The 17,876-nt window shown below is 43.5% G+C and overlaps 1 protein-coding gene across 1 annotated transcript in view; it reads right to left on the bottom strand.

Moving 5' to 3' along the window:
* Positions 1-17,876, bottom strand: part of LOC138963812 (cell death abnormality protein 1-like) — an 82,013-nt gene that overhangs the window by 20,294 nt on the left and 43,843 nt on the right. Inside the window, exons 15-16 of the mRNA XM_070335665.1 lie at positions 16,426-16,569; positions 15,918-16,002 (exon numbers count right to left, since the gene is read on the bottom strand). Of these exons, the coding sequence (XP_070191766.1) occupies positions 15,918-16,002; positions 16,426-16,569 (229 nt within the window). The remainder of the gene's footprint in view (positions 1-15,917; positions 16,003-16,425; positions 16,570-17,876) is intronic.

Genomic DNA, 17,876 nt, shown 5'->3' on the forward strand with positions numbered 1-17,876 from the left:
CACACACACACACACACACACACACACACACACACACACAAGGTAAAAAGGAGGAGATAGGTTGAGTCAGTGAAGATACTAAACAAAAAGTAAACTCATGCTCAAGTAGTCGTACAATTTGTTAGAGTATAATTAACATGTGAAATCAATGACAGCAAAAAAGTTGTACTCACCAACATTTTGGTCAGCTGTGATAATACTTGTACACCACAAAGACACGAGTAACAGGATTTCTCTGGAATGCATGGTTATCTCACATTTCTACTATTTAAAAAGAATACAAAAACAAATATACGGTAAATAACAAAACCAAGATTTAACAGGTCCAACTATTCACTTCACTGCTACATATTTGTCAAGACCACTGAGTAGACCACCTCTACGGATCTGCCTACGCGCCCGACAAGGAAGTCAGAGGTGTTTGTAACAACATTTGGGTGAGAAGATCAATCAACAAAAGCAGCGGCGTTAGTGTGAAGTGGCTTTTTGCGACACAAGCAAAGCATTTACACAATGGCGACGACAAAAGCGTTTTTTTATTACTTTAATTCTTTCCCCTTTTCAGTGTGCAGACAAACACTCCAAACAAAACCAAGCAGGCGACTTGCCAGCCACAGTCAACAGGTGTTTGTGTATCGTTAAGCACATAATTCTTCAAGAAATGTTTGCATATCGGGAGCTCATGTTAGGTGCACAAGAGCGTTACGTGTATTCTGTATGCGCAAGTCCCATGGTCTGGTCTACACTTTCTTGGGGAAGATGGAAGGGGGGGTGAAAGAAGGGGGTGAGGATGGAAGGAGGGGTAAAAGAAGGGGGTGAGGGTGGACGGGGTGGGTGAGAGTGGGGGTTCGTGTGTTGGGGTTGTGGTAGCTAGAATTCATGACTCAAAACACAGAACAGTTTATAAGGAAAATTCGATCCAGTATTTAAAAGTACCATTATTGCATGCTTCATGCAGGGTCCCCACTGGTTTTTATGTAGCCAAGTGGCGTACCCCGTCTCTGTGTGTGTGTTATCTCCTGCCCGACCCAGTTGCCTCCCCTGTCTATAGCTATTTCCTCTGTGTGTGTGTGTGCTAGTTACATTGGGTTTACCTTTAAATAATGCCCTTTGTGCTAGGAAATCCCTAACTTAAAATGGTGAGAAGCAGCGGAGTAACCTCTAACCATCAGTGCCTAAGGAGTGACTAAATAATACCTGGTTGTCTTTGTGCATTGTACTTTGTGTGTTTACTATCGTAGGGTAGACTCTTGACCGGATTCATTTCTAATCTAGGTGGTAAGATCCCAAAACTTTCCCGGCCCCTTTTAGCTAGTATTCTGCATCAGTTTTGTAATTGCTTGTAATCTAATGAGCCTTATCCGGTGTGTAATGCAGACAGGGCTCTCTTCACCCTTTAGCTAGTGTAACTGCTCGTAATATTTCTGGTGTGTGACACAGGGCTCTCTGCATCTTTAACGATCCCTTTCATTGGGCAGGCATTCTAAGTAGAACACCCCTCGTTGGCTTACACAGGGTAGCCTCCCTATTGGCTTATCGCCACAGGAAATCGGAAGTGACCACTGTGTTTAAAAGGGAGAGCATTAGGCTAGATCAGAAAACGCGTTTAGTTTCATCGAGCGAGCTGTGGTGCTCCTATTGTGTTGTCAGTTGCCGCGAACGTGTCGAAGCTCTGCCCAAATTTATCGTGAACCGGTCTAGCGTGTAGTTTGGCGCGACGTTTGTAATCGGTCGACTTGTGGTTTTGAATTCGTGCTCTTGTGTTTCGCGACTAGCGTCAGCAGCAGTTTTGTGTTTCTTTTACGTGTGCTCACTGAGGAGAATCTTGCCTTCTTCTTTACACTGCTTTCTGGTTTACACCAGAAATTCTGGTCTTATATATATATATATATATATTGTTTCTGGTTTACACCAGAAATTCTGATCTTATATATATATATATTGTTTCTGGTTTACACCAGAAATTCTGGTCTTATATATATATATGTTGTTTCTAGATTATACATTGTTTCTGGTTGATACCAGAACTCATAGTTATATTTCTTGCTACTAGAATAATTACCTTATAACACTATTTCTGGTTTCATATTCATAGTTTATATTTCTGGTTTTACACTAAATACATATTTTCTGGTTCTGTTATTGTTTCTAGCTGATTCTGGTACTGGTAGATATCAGAATTCAAAATTGCTATTTCTGGTTAGATGTAAGCATTGCTATTTCTTGTATTAGAGTTCTGTTCATTGTTTCTAAATTATAACTTATAGATAGCATTGTCTCTGGTTGCTACCAGACTTAGCTAAACTGTTTTGGAACATTTCTGATTTAGATAAGCTACCTGAGTGGTTATTTTTAGTTACATTTTGCTTCAATAAAAGATAAGTTAAGATAAGTTAAAGCAACCTCTGTCTTTGGTGTCTTAATTGTATGCTCCTCTGCCTGTGCTATATATCCTTGTCCTTCCACCCGACCTTCTCACATTTAGAAACAAAATTCCATGACTTTTCCATGACTTTCCATGAGCCTCATTAACATTTTCCATGACTAGATCCACAGGTCGCCATTTCCGAACATGCAAACTTGTTACGTCTTGTCACTGCCAGTTTTGACACTGGCTTGCTTTGCACTGAGTTTGAGTCAGTTTCTACGCAGTGTCTCTTCGACAAGCAAGTCAAGCATTTGCTACGCAGTCAGATTATCGGTAATATTTGCGGGTCCTGTCATTTCACTAAACTGGACCAGCCAGTTTGTATCCATCTGCACTTTCGTAAATTCCGTTTCGTAACCGTCACTGTGACTTGACGAACTGTCATGTTTTTCACCGCGATACACAGTTCATTGCGGCGAAGATAATTCGTAATTCGTTCCAATTCCGCATACTTTTTGTTGTCAAGAAACAACTCGAAAGAAAGTTTCAAACTCATCATCCTCCATCTTGCTTGTCGAAGCGCTAAAGTACTTTATCGATGCAAAAACAAAAGCAGATTGTGTTTCTGACAGAGGCAGTAAAACGATGCAGGTTGAAGGTATGCCCGTGCACACCATGGTTTGCTTTGCATAGTCCCCTTCTTAACAGCCACGTTCTGCCCGCATGACTATCTGAGCAGTTCACGCTATCATCTTTCTACAAAGCAAGGATACCACTGTATTCCGGAACACAACGCACACAGCGCGCAGTAAGGAAGTTGAGTGAAGGCCTTTGTATTATAACCTCTGTTAGCATTTGTATTATAACCTCTGTTAGCATATCGGTTTTTAATGAAACTGTATAATTGGTATCATTTTCACAGTGTACGATTGTGGCACAGGTCGTCTGAAAACGCGTTTGTGGACAGATTACTCATGCACAAAGGAATTGGTCGTGTGTGTGTGTGTGTGTGTGTGTGTGTGTGTGTGTGTGCGTGCGTGTTTGTGTGCGTGTGCGTGTGTGCCTGTGTTTCCTTGTGTGTGTCTGTTTGTATGGGTGTGAGTGTGTGTGTGTGTGTGTGTGTGTGTGTGTGTGTGTGTGTGTGTGTGTGTACCGTTCATATATGTATACACGTTAAGGGCAACATGAGGAGCATGTTCTACGGAACACTTGTAGCGAGAACCGAGACCCTGAACAATTAGTACGCCGTGTTCAATGGTTTGTTCTTTCTGTCCAAATAATTATATTAATCTAAACAATGTCACTTGTAGTTAAAGAGAAACAAGTTATATATGCACGCACGCACACACGTACGCACGCGCACTCGTACACACACACACACATACACACATACACACACACACACACACACACACACACACACACACACACACACACACACACACACACACACACACACACACATGTCAGCCTTCGCCTATCAAACCTGACCACTTAGTCCTGTACTTGTTTAAAAGTCCCGTGTACATTTCGGAGTTGAGAGAATTTCTCACTTGATTTGAGTCAAGGGGTACCCATACATGAACAATCACGGAGTTGATCGGGCACCACCCTGGTACATTTTGCGTAATGGCCGATTCCAAGATGGCCGCCATCGGCCGCATTGAAAATCCTAACTTTTGTGTTTTTGACAATATTTTCACTTGCAATACCTCTAATCCAAATGATTTTGATGTGTTGAGTTCATTTCTGGTATTATTTTGTTCATTTGGGGTCATCTTGGCCGAATCCAATATGGCCGCCACTGTCCGCAGTGAAAATCCTAACTTTTGTGTTTTTGACAATATATACACTTGTGACATATCTAATCCATCCGATATTGGTGTGCTGAGTTCATTTCTGGTATTATTGTGTGAATTTGGGGTCATCTTGACCTTCCAATGTCAAGGTAATTTTCTTATACCGACAGTCTTGAACGTAACCAGGCGATATTCTAGCAGTAACAACTGGGCTCCTATACACAATGCTATTAGTTCTGACATGCATTTTCACAGTATGATTCACTGTTAAAGGTATAAGTCATTCTGATCTTGAATTCACAAGTAAACACCCTATTTACCTATTCAACTAAAACTGTCTTTGCTGCTTTTTCACTTTGTTTCTGTTATGTGTGGTCAATGACACATTCCAACACAAACAGAAAAGTTATCCAGTATGCAACATACATTCTCAATGTAACTGCAAGTGTCTCTTTCCCTCACTGATTGGAACATGGAGAATTATCTGCTTTTCCATGGCAGAATGTGACGCATGAAACTCCAGCAGAACAGCACCCACACCGTCGTGTGTCACACTTGCCTGCACACTTGCATATTGTGAGCAAAGTGGGTGGCAGGGGCTTCATGCATTTAGATGGCAACAGGGTGCCAAAATGTTGCTCCCACCCATGTTCTAGTGGTTCTAGATTGTCCTCACGTTGTTGACTGGTCGCCCCAAGCAGATGGCATGCTTTGTACACCAGAAAGGCTGCTCTGCGGATGTGGCCTCTGATGACATTGCTTGTGGGTGGGAGAGAGTCAATTCCAGCTTTGGCACTGCTGTAGTACTCCACTCTGAGCTGGTGGAACGTTTCCGCTGTTGTTTTTGATCTTACACCCACCCAGACACGTACAAGGTACTTTTCTGCCAGAGCTTCATCTTGCTCTGACAAGCTGTCTGTCTCTCCAAAGTTCATCAGATACCGTACAGGGTCAGTGGCTATAGCAGCGTGCTTCGTTCCAACCTTACTCATACAGTCATCTCCAGTCAGTATGTGTGCTTTGATCACACACTTGGCCAGCGGTGCTCCAAGCTTAGAAACTGCTAGTAGGTGCAGTGGAAGCATCCGCCGCTTCTCACCTGTACTGTACTGCTGCCAGATTTCCTTCAACCCCAGCGCTTGGAACTGAGGGGTGTAGTGAAGCAGTAGAGCGAACGTGTCCGTGTCGTTGGAACATACTACAACTCTCTTGCACTGTTTGACACAAACGGCCCACTCCACATGTACCACCAGTCTGGCGTCTGCCTCTTCAATCCAGCTGTGCAGGTCCGAGATTTCTTCACCGCCAGCTGCTTTGGCTGGAAGCACCTCATCATCAGAGACGACAGAGCTGGCGATGATGACAGGATTTCCTTCAGCTCGATTGCTCACCATATCTCGAACCAGCAGCTGAAGATTCCGTTTGTTCTTCTCGGATGCCCAAAACTTATCAAGCTGCCGAGGGATGGGTGTGTTTGCGTTCATGCCAATAATGTCAATAGGCGTCACATTAGTTCGCCTCATGCGCTCTCCTTCTTTCAGGGAAAATTCAATGTATGAATCTAGCACCAGGTGAATGTAGTCCGACTCATGGCAGAGGCTTGTGGCTGATGTGGTGACTGCAGTGACTACATCCCCGAGGGTAGAAAATTCTGCTAGCGGCATCTGTCGCATCTTTGACATGAAGTCCACCACAACATGAGTGGGGAGAAGAAACGTCAGATTCCATTGAGTGAGGTCCTGTTGAGATTCAATTTCAACAACAAGTGCTGACTTGTTGGCGTGAGCGGGAAGATCACCATCAAACAGTGGAGTCACTGGCAGCAGATCGTGATCAAGTATCTGCTTGATGTCCATGCCACGCTCCTTTGCAATGTCCATGCTTCTCTGTGCCTCTGCAACGTCCTTGGATGAGAGATCCTTCTTTTCTGTGAGAATGGTTGCTGGTGTTTTCTGTGGCTGTTCGTTGAACTGGGGCAGCTTCCTCTTTGATATGGTTGCACTCATTTTCTTGGTCTTCTCGACCAGCACCTCCTGCCTGTATGACTGATAGACACGCTCGCCCTTCTCGAGACACTTGAGAAGACGCTCAGCCACTTGTCGGTCAACAGCCAGCTTGGTCAACAGGTGATGCAGTGGCACGGGTTCTTGAACCACCACCGAGTAAGGATTCTGTCGCTCAATCACAAAGTCTAGCAGCTTCTCAACATTCTGATTGAATTTGACACGGCGAGTAGAGCTTAGAGCATGCCGAAGATGGCATTCTGTGTGGTCCATGGGGTGGTTGGTGGTGAGCTGGTTGAGGAGATTGGTTATACACCCAATCTCGTGGAACAAGAGTTCAAATTCTGCCACAGAACCGGCATTTCGTGTAGCTCCCACTACATAGTGACCTCCAGGTCCCTTGGACACTCGCTGGATGGTCTGCTCAACCTTCATGTCGCCTCCTACAGCACAGAACCAGCCTGGACGATCCTGACCAACCCACTGGCCCATAGAGAATCGTCGATAGAGCTCAGGATGGGTGAACTCTAGCACCTTGATTTGCTCAAGATACCACGAGCCGTAACGCCGATAATTGATGCAGTCAAATTCTGCAAAGATCGGCATAGAGTCCTCGACACTAGCTGCATGTAGATCCCAATTTCCTTCTCTGTCGGAGGCAACAGTGTTTTTGATGACGGCGACTATCCGCAGCCAAACACCAAAGAATTGGCAGAGCTCAGACTTGGCCTCACACTCCTTCTCAAACTCCACAAAGTCCCGATACAACTTCTCAACTTGTCCACTCAGGGTCTCGAACTCCTCAGGACAACGCATGTTTGCAGCAAGTGAAGTTTGCAGAGCCTTCACCTGCTCTAGCTCTGGATATGCAGTTTCTTCTTTGTGTTGCCAGAACATCTGCCACTGGAGCGACCGAATCAGGTCCTCCACAATCAGCATTCCAGTGAGAGCTCGAACATAATGGCTGCCATTCAAGGCCGACTCGATCACTCCACGTCCAAACACGCCACATTCAACCAGCGCGTCATCCAGGCCAGAACCTTGAAGCAGTTTGCCCTGGCACCTGAGCAGAATGCGAGTCCAGTGGAAGGGTCCCAAGCAAAGGAGCAGATCCTTGAACTGTTCTGTCTCATGCAGGTAAACATCTGCTGCTACAGCGAACACGCCTTCATCGCACCAAACTGCCATTGATGCTTGGTTCAGCTGTCTGCGACAACTTTGAAAGTTTGTGAGACAGTGTCTCACTGTAGCACGCTCAGTAATGGGTCTTGGTACCACGGGAAGGAAGCCAACACGCATCATTGGCACTACTGCAGAAGACACAAGTGTGTGCACGGCAGCCCAGATTTGAGGAGGGTCGCCTTCCGAGTCACCCAGGCGGATCAAACTGATCAAGAATTCCCTCTTGTTTGCTTTATTGTGTTTGTTTGTCTGTTTGTTTGTTTTTACATGCTTAAACGCTTCTATTTAGATTACTACACCTGGGATTATTGCTAAAAAAAATTGTCACAGGTTACGGATAAGGTCATCAGTATACGAACATTACATTGACCATGGCATTTGAAGGCCAAAATGACTCCAAAGGGACAAAATAATACCAGAAATGAACTCAGCACATCAAAATCAGTTGGATTAGAGGTATTACAAGTGATTATATTGTCAAACACGCAAAAATTAGGATTGTCACTGCGGCCGATGGCGGCCATATTGGATTCGGCCAAGATGACCCCAAATGAACAAAATAATACCAGAAATGAACTCAACACATCAAAATCATTTGGATTAGAGGTATTGCAAGTGAAAATATTGTCAAAAACACAAAAGTTAGGATTTTCAATGCGGCCGATGGCGGCCATCTTGGATTCGGCCATTACGCAAAATGTACCAGGGTGGTGCCCGATCAACTCCGTGATTTTTCATGTCTGGGTACCCCTTGACTCAAATCAAGTGAGAAATTCTCTCAACTCCGAAATGTACACGGGACATATAGCAAAGTACTGGACTAAATGTCACGCTTGACTAAGCATAGCTCTGAAAAGAGTGTTTTCCAAGAAATGGTGTAGGCATTTAAACCAATGCGTTTAAAGCAGCGGCTGTTAAACGTGTATACAATTAAGATGAAAATTGAAGCATGCATGCCTGCAATTTATCTGTTCGGGCTGACAGGATACATTGTATTTGAACTCCTTTTGGCATGTCGTATAACAGCGTGATGATTGTTTCAAATGACTTAAGATTTCTTGTGTATTCTACGACATGTGGTAGCACAAATCATCGAAAGTTAGAAGGCAATGCGAGTTACAGAAATATACCGTTGTGTGTTTGTTGTTGTTGGTCTTATTATACCCACTGAAACGGCTTCAAAACACGCCTTTTATGACTTTTGACATTTACACCGTTAAGCATGCTATATATCTTCATTGTTAGACAAGATATGTGAAACAACTGACTATTTTGGATGCAGGTATGTTTGTTTAATGACATATAACAAGTTTTTCGTTTCAGCTGTTGTTGTTGATTTAAACGCTGGAACCTTCATTGTGTGAATTTGAATTTACACTACCTCATGTAAAGTCAATGTGTTTGCTGAATATGATAGGGCAATAGATGGTCTTTTTACATTTAGTAAAGTTTTGACTAAATGTTTTAATATAGACGGGGAATCGATACGAGGATGGGGATGTATGTGTGTGTGTGTGTCTGTGTGTGTGCGTGTGTGCGTGTGTGTGTGTGTGTGTTTGTGTGTGTGTGTGTGTGTGTGTATGTGTGTGTGTGTGTGTGTGTGTGTGTGTGTGTGTGTGTGTGTGTGTGTGTGTGTGTGTGTGTGTGTATAGCGATTCAGAGAAAATTACCTGACCGATCTTCATGAAATTTCACATGAGAGTTTCTGAGTATAATATCCCCAGAAGCGGTTTTCATATTTTTGATAACTATTTTTGATGACGTCATATCCGGCTTTTAGTGAAAGTTGAGGCCTTAATTACTGTCACGCCCTCGTTTTTTCAATCAAATTGATTGACATTGTGGTCAAGCAATCTTCGACGAAGCCTCGACTTTAGTATTGCATTTCAGCCTGGAGGCTTACAAATTAATTAATGAGTTTGCTCATTAAAGTTGTCAATAACATCGATAATAAAAACATAATTAAAATTGCATTGTATTGCTCATCTTCTCCTGAATTCAAACATAGATAGAAATGTCATGTTTACTCTAAAAATGTGATCAGAATGAAAGAAAATAGGTTCAGTAAGTACTACGGACGCGTCCTTCGCGGCGGCGAGCGAGATTCGTCTCGGTCTTCGGTATGGTTAGCCGAGACTATCTGAATGTAGTCTTGGCGATGATTGGTTTGTAGTGTTGATCTTGACTAAATGTTTTTTATATCGTTTCTCGCGACTTGTTAATCATATCATTGTTGGTATTATTCAATAAACATCATATCATAATCACAACGGTCTGCACCCAAACGCATCTGCCTCGCTTCTGACGGGTAGTATCATATTGGTCAAACGATGACATGGTGCACACAAATGGTAATACACTTCTCGATTAGTTGTGCCCCCTACTGAGGTATTTGTGACATGAGCAAATTGGTGTAGAGGCTACCATGATATGGTTTGGGTTACCAAAGGGCATTTAAGGGCGGACTGCATTTGAGATAGACAATAGAGACATCGTTGCTTTGAAAGTATGGATCGAGGTTTTCCTGTCGCTCATTTTCCTGCACACTACAAAGGCGATCTCTACTGACAATACGCTTCTTTGAAATATTTGTCATGCTTTTTCCTCTTCATGGTTGATCTTAAGATGAGTCATCAAATGACACACCTCTCTCTTCTTCACTGTCTCGTTATATCCTCTTATCTACTCACACACACACACACACACACACACACATACACACACACACACGCACACACACATACACACACACACATATACCCATACACACACACACACACACACATACATACACACACACACACACACACATACATACATACACACGCACGCACGCACAACCCCCACCCCACGCATATATGGAAATACAGAGAGAGACGAAGAGAGTTCAACCACACAGAAGATTACAACTGCTGCAAATTGTTTAGTCATTTTTCGTCGTGGTCGCATCCCAATAATTGGTTAATAAAGATGTATTTCTTCCTAAATTAAAAGTGACCCCAAGTAATGTGCGTTAAATCATAGTTGATTGCATGTAACATAATTGTCCAACGACGCCCAGACACATTTTGTCCCAGACACACATTTAGCACACGTTACCATTAGCCATGTATTTAGTTAAAAGCAATGAAGAATGTTAAAACCAAGGTACAATGTATGTTTTAGTCTGGATGTATTATATACAGGTTGTCAATATATTATTGCGAATTTATTATTTGTCAGGGTAACCCAAGCTATTGTGGGGTAGGCCTTGCACCTCTTGCTTCAAACATCAATACATGTATGTTACAGGACAATGTTTCACACACACACACACACACACACACACACACACACACACACACACACACACACACACACACACACACACACACACACTCACACTGCGGTTGACTACTAAGTTGCATGTCAAATCTTCAAATACTTCCACGTGCCTTCAAACTAAACTTGGTCACATACAAACACACACGATTAAAAACAAAATATAATCATGAACAATTATGTACAAGACATGAACATAACAAGATAACTATCCGCTCTGTATCCGTGTTTGCTCTACACGACTCCCTTGTTGAATCCATGATTGCTAATGCTTGTGTAGATTGTCTCGTAAGTTTGTTTCCCTGACGGTTTTGAAAGTTGTTGCCACCCTGGGGAAAACATGAGGTCTTTGTAGTTTCAGAAGACAAGGTCCCATTTTCTAAAGTGGCTGGACAACATGTCAAGGTGTTAGACTCACTTCACGGGGACCAAGGACCCACCACGGCCATGCAGCAGTTGAAAATAGAAATCGGCTTTTCTCAGATAAATGAATCTTCATCAAATGTTAAGGTCACTGCTTCTGTGAAACTCCCAATTTCCCATCTTTAAAAAATAATCCAAAATGAAGGATGCATTATATAGGCGTGTATATTAGTTGTGTGCATTTCTTATTATTTTTAACAATTTCCTGATGCCCCATGTTTTGTTACAGTCACTACTATCTGTAACACATCATGGAGTTTCTCCTGTTCTGTGTTTGACTGGAACTTGTCTTGAAGGGTTTGGAGGTTCAAGGAGTAATGTATAAATCGTGGAACCCATCATGCAGAAAGGCACGGTGAAAACACACATTTGCACTTTCAATTACTACACAAATCAACATTGCATGCTTGAACAAACATGCACTTCCAAAACAAAAGGAAACAAACAATTATAAATTTAATAGATAAATACATACAACGAGATCGAGAATCCTACTTTAAGTATTTGTACTGCTCCTTATTCAAACAACCCAAGAAATGGACCAATTTGAACCTTTTTTCTCCATGAAAACAACTTCAACTCCTTGGGACTTTACCAACAATGTCGGGGCAAAGACAATCCAAAACTCCCTTGAAACATTCTACAATTTGAAAACAAAAAGCATCACTATTGCAAGAACACTTTGACATCATTGAAAAAAAAGATATAATACCTTTCGTTCGTTCCCTTAAACCTTCACCGTGCACGTGCTCCCTGGGTCGTGGATGACCCAGAGCTTCACACAAGTATCTGTGTCTCTAAAACTATTGGGAGTTTTTGATTGAAACTTCAAACACCATAGAACCTTCCTATTGAACATGTTTTAAAGGATCATCTTTGTAAACAAACAAATACACAATGACGTCATTCGAACTACACAGTCCGAATGTTGTAGGTCATGGACGACCCATATGGAATTAAATAAGGCGTTTCCCTATTCGGATGGCGTGAGTCGTTCACGACCCATACTCTGCAAAAAGGCGGTATAAAGTGTTTGTCCCTATTCTGATGGCGTGGGTCGTGTACGACCCATACTTTGTACGTTGAATCCTTCTTTAGAAAGTATGAGTCGTACACGACCCGAATCATTCAGACTGTGTTGTCCAAAGCGTGATTCGGTGAAGGTAAACCAGTAGATTATGTATCCAAACCTTTCTTCATACAGCCCAAATCAACTCACTTCAATTTCAATCAATCAATCAATCAATATGAAGCTTATATAGCGCGTATTCCGTGGGTACAGTTCTAAGCGCTTGTCGAAGAGTTGTCAACACAGGACTAACAAAGAAACTAACATCTACAGACGGACACGAACCCTATCACACACTAGCAAACCCTGATAAACATACAACAAACAACTGTTTAACAACAATGTACACATCAATAGCTAGGTCCAAACAAAATAATATTAAGCACAAAGAAAACACCTCTCACAGAGCACAGCACAAGAATGTCTTTTGGGGCACAACACATCACGCCGAGCATGAAAGTCGCAGCCAGCTACGGGAAGAACTGAGTCTTCAACCTACTCTTGAACGCGTCAAGAGAGGGGCTCTGGCGAAGCTCAAGCGGCAGGGAGTTCCAGACGGAGGGGCCCGCGGAGGGAAATGCACGCTGACCAGCAGATGCGAGTTTCGAGCGAGGGATGTGGAGGCGGAGAGGGTCAGCAGCAGAACGAAGGGGACGGTCGGAGGGCTGGTTGTACAGGTCCAGGGAGGATTGAAGGTACTCGGGAGCAGAGTCGTTGAGACACTTGTAGACCAGAGTGGACAGTTTGTAGGAGATTCGGGTGTTGACAGGGAGCCAGTGCAAGGAGCGAAGTAGGGGGGTGATGTGGTCTCGCTTCGTCTTCCTCAACGTCAGCCTGGCAGCGGCGTTCTGGACTCGTTGTAGGCCATGAATGGATGAGGCGGGGAGGCCAGCCAGAAGGGAGTTGCAGTAGTCCAGACGACTGAAGATGAGGGAGACAACCAGCTTGACACAGGCGTCGTGGGTGAGGTAGCGACGGATGGAGGCGATGCGTCGTAGGTGGAAAAAGCAGGTCTTGATGATGAAGGAGATGTGTGTCTGCATGGAGAGAGTGGAGTCGAGAAAGACGCCAAGGCTCTTGACAGCAGGGGAGAAAGGAACAGTCGCGTCATCCAGCTGGAGGTCGGTCACAGTGAGGGAAGCAATCTTCTGTCGTGTTCCAACGAGAAGGGCCTCTGTCTTCTCACTGTTCAGCTTCAGCTTGTTCTCAGTCATCCAGTTCTTGATGTCAGTGAAACAACTGGAGATGGATCCAAGGAGATCGTCAACGTCCTCCGGCTTGGCGCTGTTCTGGAGCTGCGTGTCATCGGCAAAGGAGTTGTAGTTCAGGCCGTGGCGTTCGATGACCAGGGAGAGGGGTTGGGTGTACAGGGTGAAAAGGACAGGGCCGAGGACAGATCCTTGTGGGACGCCGAAGCGGACAGGGACAGGCTGAGAAGAGAACGAATCAGTGGTGACAGTCTGAGAGCGGTTCTGGAGGTAGTTCCTAAACCAAGAGAGGGCGGTGTCGTGAATGCCGAACGTGGAACTGAGGCGATCGACGAGTAGCTGGTGGTCGATCGTGTCGAAGGCCGCGGAAAGGTCCAGCAGCACAAGGGCAGAGACGAGACCGCTATCTGTTGCGTTCAGGAGGTCCGTGGTGATTCGCAGGAGCGCCGTCTCGGTGCTGTGGTGAGGGCGGTACGCTGACTGGTACACTGGCATCAGCGAGTTCCGAGACAGGTGGGCGCCTAACTGCGTGCTCCAGGATGATACGCTCCAGAAGCTTGGAGAGGAAGGGCAGGTTGGACACAGGACGGTAGTTCTTCAACTCGTTGACGTCAAGACCGGGCTTCTTGATGAGTGGGCGGACAATTTCTGTCAACTGTTCTACATTTGATACAAATGCATAACAACGTGATCGTCAAACTGGCTAAACCGTGTAATCAAATCAATCCCGCACATGTATAACAGCTTTAATGACTTATTGCCGGGTAAGAAAATATTGCTCTAAAATGCACAGCAATCCCTATTATTGCAAAACATAATATCACTCAATCTGACATACAAGCGATCGGCCTTAAGCCTTGGTCGATAACAATGAAACAATAGAAGACATAGTCCACTCAGACGAACAAAAAAGCTTGTCTGCCAACAAGCCACCACACAACGTATATTGTCGGCACATTTTAAACTATGGCTTTTTGCATCATTCAAAAATAACTCAAAATCTTGTGGGGACAGATTTTCATGATGAAGGACCAACATTCTCTATGAGATAAAGGCAACAATTCACTGTCATCCAAAACACACAACCTTTATAACTACCTCTAATGACTTGAAAATGCCAGACTCTAAAATCATGCAATAGTAATTTGTTTGTTTCTGTTCACAAAAGTGCTCTGACCATCAAACACTTAAGAACATGGTTGCATGATTTGAAAATCCTTATACTTTGTACATTGGCCTTACTTATCAATCCAGCTGTCCATTTTCAGTGGAAGTCACTATTTGTGGATTGCTCGTTTTAAGAAAGTTCAGTGTTGACCTTTGAGGCGTCATCAGAAGCAGGAGGCGACAGCTGCATGTAGAGAGCTCTGTCAGCGTCGTCGTTGGAATATGGGTGGGGGCTTTCATAGGTGTTCTCTTGCACGTGCATCTTTTCTGCGTCATTATTGTCGATTATCTCGTAGACTGTTGTATCCTCGTCTGAGATGGGGGAAGCTGAAGAAGGGCGGTCTCGGTCCTGAGTGCTTTCAGGTTCTGAAAATATGGGATAGCTTACGTGGTCACTGTACACGTCGTAAACCTGTACTGGTCAACAAGTAACTTATTCATATGTTACCATTCTTAGTATACACTTTCTGCTTACAATATTCGATGATTACGACTCATCAGTTCGAGCCTTCCAAAAAACGTGTAACCCTGTTTGCATGCTTGTTAGTAAAACACGTTGAATTTGTAACTCCATTTATCCTATGCGTTTTATAAACTCTTTCTCGAACAGACATTTTCTAAATACGTTCAGAAAAGGCTTTCAATGTGACAAACATGCATTTGCACACAGAAACAAAGTTAACAGTGTAATTGAAATAAGCAATCCTAGCTACACATCCGCAACCAGGGTTTTGATTTCAGATTTCAGGTATAGAGACAATAGGGGGTATACAGAAGCAATCAAGCATTTACTCTGTTAAAGGACATGTCAACACAAGGCATGGTGACACTTTATTTAATTGGAACAAGAATTGCGAAGAAAGCTGGTCTCCAAAAGACAGTAACAATAAACGATAACTCACCCACTGGAGGGGCCACGCGTTGGTCATTCTCTGCAATGTCTTCCCTTGATCGACGACACCAACTGAAACTAGAATAAAATAATTATATTGTGCGATAAGTTAAAAAGCAACAATAGATAGCTTTGAATTGATCATCAATCTGAAATAATTATAAACAAATTGATTTTTTCCCGTGCAAAAATTAATCTGTCATGAGCAGTTATTAACTCTTTTAAGCAAAACGTATCTTCATCCGAGAAAACAAACTGCCTCGTAGTAGAGAGAGAGAGAGAAAGAGAGAATGTGAGTAAGAGAGAGAGAGAGAAAGAGAGAGAGAGAGAGAGAAATAGAATGTGAGTGAGAGAGAGAGAGCGAGAAAGAGAGAGAGTCAATTCATGTGCCTCTATATCGTACTGGTAGGGGTGTGTGTGTGTGTGTGTGTGTGTGTGTGTGTGTTTGTGTTTGTGTGTGTGTGTGTGTGTGTGTGTTTTCTCACCACACAATCACAACGAGCCCTATGCATATCAGCAAAGCAGCAGCGAGGGAACCCACCACAGGCACAACCCAGTTCTCCTGTTTCACTGTTCCAAATGACGCATATAATATTGTAACCGTGTGCCGAAACAATACGATCACCTCGGGAAGCGAAGTGCAATCAAACAGGATTGAAAATGTTAGGGCTAAATTCTTAGCCCTATAAAAACTGTTATGCAAACCCGAAGGTTTCCATGAACATACAGACAATCGGAAACCACCAGACCCCATCACAAACAGAACTCTACAATCCACAGGTGTTGACTTTAAAGGCCAACAACTCGGGTGCAGAGTCCGCTGTGAAAGGAGCGGTAGCCTCCCCTGTCACATATAATACAACTTGCTTGTAAACACATTGTTATTGTTGTTTTATTTTCACTTTTTGCACACAGTAATATAATGTTGTTTTGTTAGGAAGATACACGAAAAGATCACGATATTCTTTACAGTGTATTTCTAAACCAGCTTACCTTGCACTTGCAAGCAGAGTGGTTCTGCAAACCCTGACACGCACCCCGCCAGACAGTGACCATCCTGATGATGACACGTGGTGTTGACCTGACAGTATCCACACGCTCTGCTGCAACCTTCTCCGTAAAACCCAGGTTGGCATTCTGAAAGAGCAATCTCTGTAGGTTATAAACATTCCAGCAGGACAATATAAGTTACACCTCCGCCCATCCATGGTATCGCGTGGTACCTTGTCGAGACCGGGGAGGGTATTTGAGACTGTCCGACAACTGGGCCTGCTCCGCATTAAGCTATGTTTCCATTTAGCGACGCGGCGGCGGCACGATGGCGATACACTCGCGATGCCGCTCGCGAATTTCGCTGTGAGTGTTTCCATTAAAAGCGGCGCGGCAGGCAGATTGTTGTTCTTTCTGGCTTGACTTCTTCTTATAAATCGGTCAAAAACTTACACAACCACACCTTAACAACGAGAAACTGTATTAGACGCTACTTATGTTGGTTAAAAATTGAAAATACGAGAAAAGTAAGAAAAACCCTCTTTTGTTTCAACAAAATGCTCAAAAAGCGGAACGAACACGGTGCCTTTGACAACCTTTAAAGAAATTGTTGCTGGACTATGTTCAGCTTAGGGAATACATGTATCTAACGAAAAAAAAGTCAACATAGACTATAAACCTGGTTGTGGGGGTACGGGTCCTCGAATGTTTGAAAGGACTTAGACCACGCCAACTTTAGACGCGAATATCGCGCGGCAGCAATTTTTTTCGCTCCCTGGAGCGAACAAAATCTTGACGCCAAACCGTCGCGCAGTACGTCGCCGCAGCGCCGCCGTCGCGTCGCACATACAGCGGTCGCCGGTTAATATGACCGCGGTTAATATGACCAGCCGCGTATTATGACCAATTTTACCCGGTCCGGAATGGTCCTTCTTTGTTATGTATTAGAAAAAGCCGCTTAATATGACCACAACGCCGCCTAATATGGCCACATTGTTTCGAGAAAATGGCAACAAGTTCACATCTTTTTCAGTTTGAAATCACTCGGGGGGAAAAATACATACGATTTTTTGAAAAAGGCAAAAAGGCGTGCGATATTTTCTTTCTTTTTCGTGAATGAAACTAAAGTGATCAGTGATCTCTAATGTCGCGATCATTATTCTCTCTCTTTTTTCCCCCGAGACTGAGCGTCATAAAAAAGGAAAAAAAAGCGTGCGATCTTTTCATTATTTCCCGTGAATAAATCCATTTACTTTTCATTCCATTTCAATTTCTTTTCAACGGACGTCATCATGGAGAAGTTTGGAGCCTTTGACAATGAAGTGAAGGATCTCCTCTGGTCTAGCACCAACACACAGACCAACATCCGTGATTTTTTCCAGGTCCCTAAGTGAACATTTGGACGTGTATATGCCGTTTCTTCTATTTACTTTTCATTCCATTTCAATTTCTTT

Source organism: Littorina saxatilis, linkage group LG4, assembly GCF_037325665.1.
Source record: "Littorina saxatilis isolate snail1 linkage group LG4, US_GU_Lsax_2.0, whole genome shotgun sequence".
Classification (NCBI taxonomy): Eukaryota; Metazoa; Mollusca; class Gastropoda; order Littorinimorpha; family Littorinidae; genus Littorina; species Littorina saxatilis.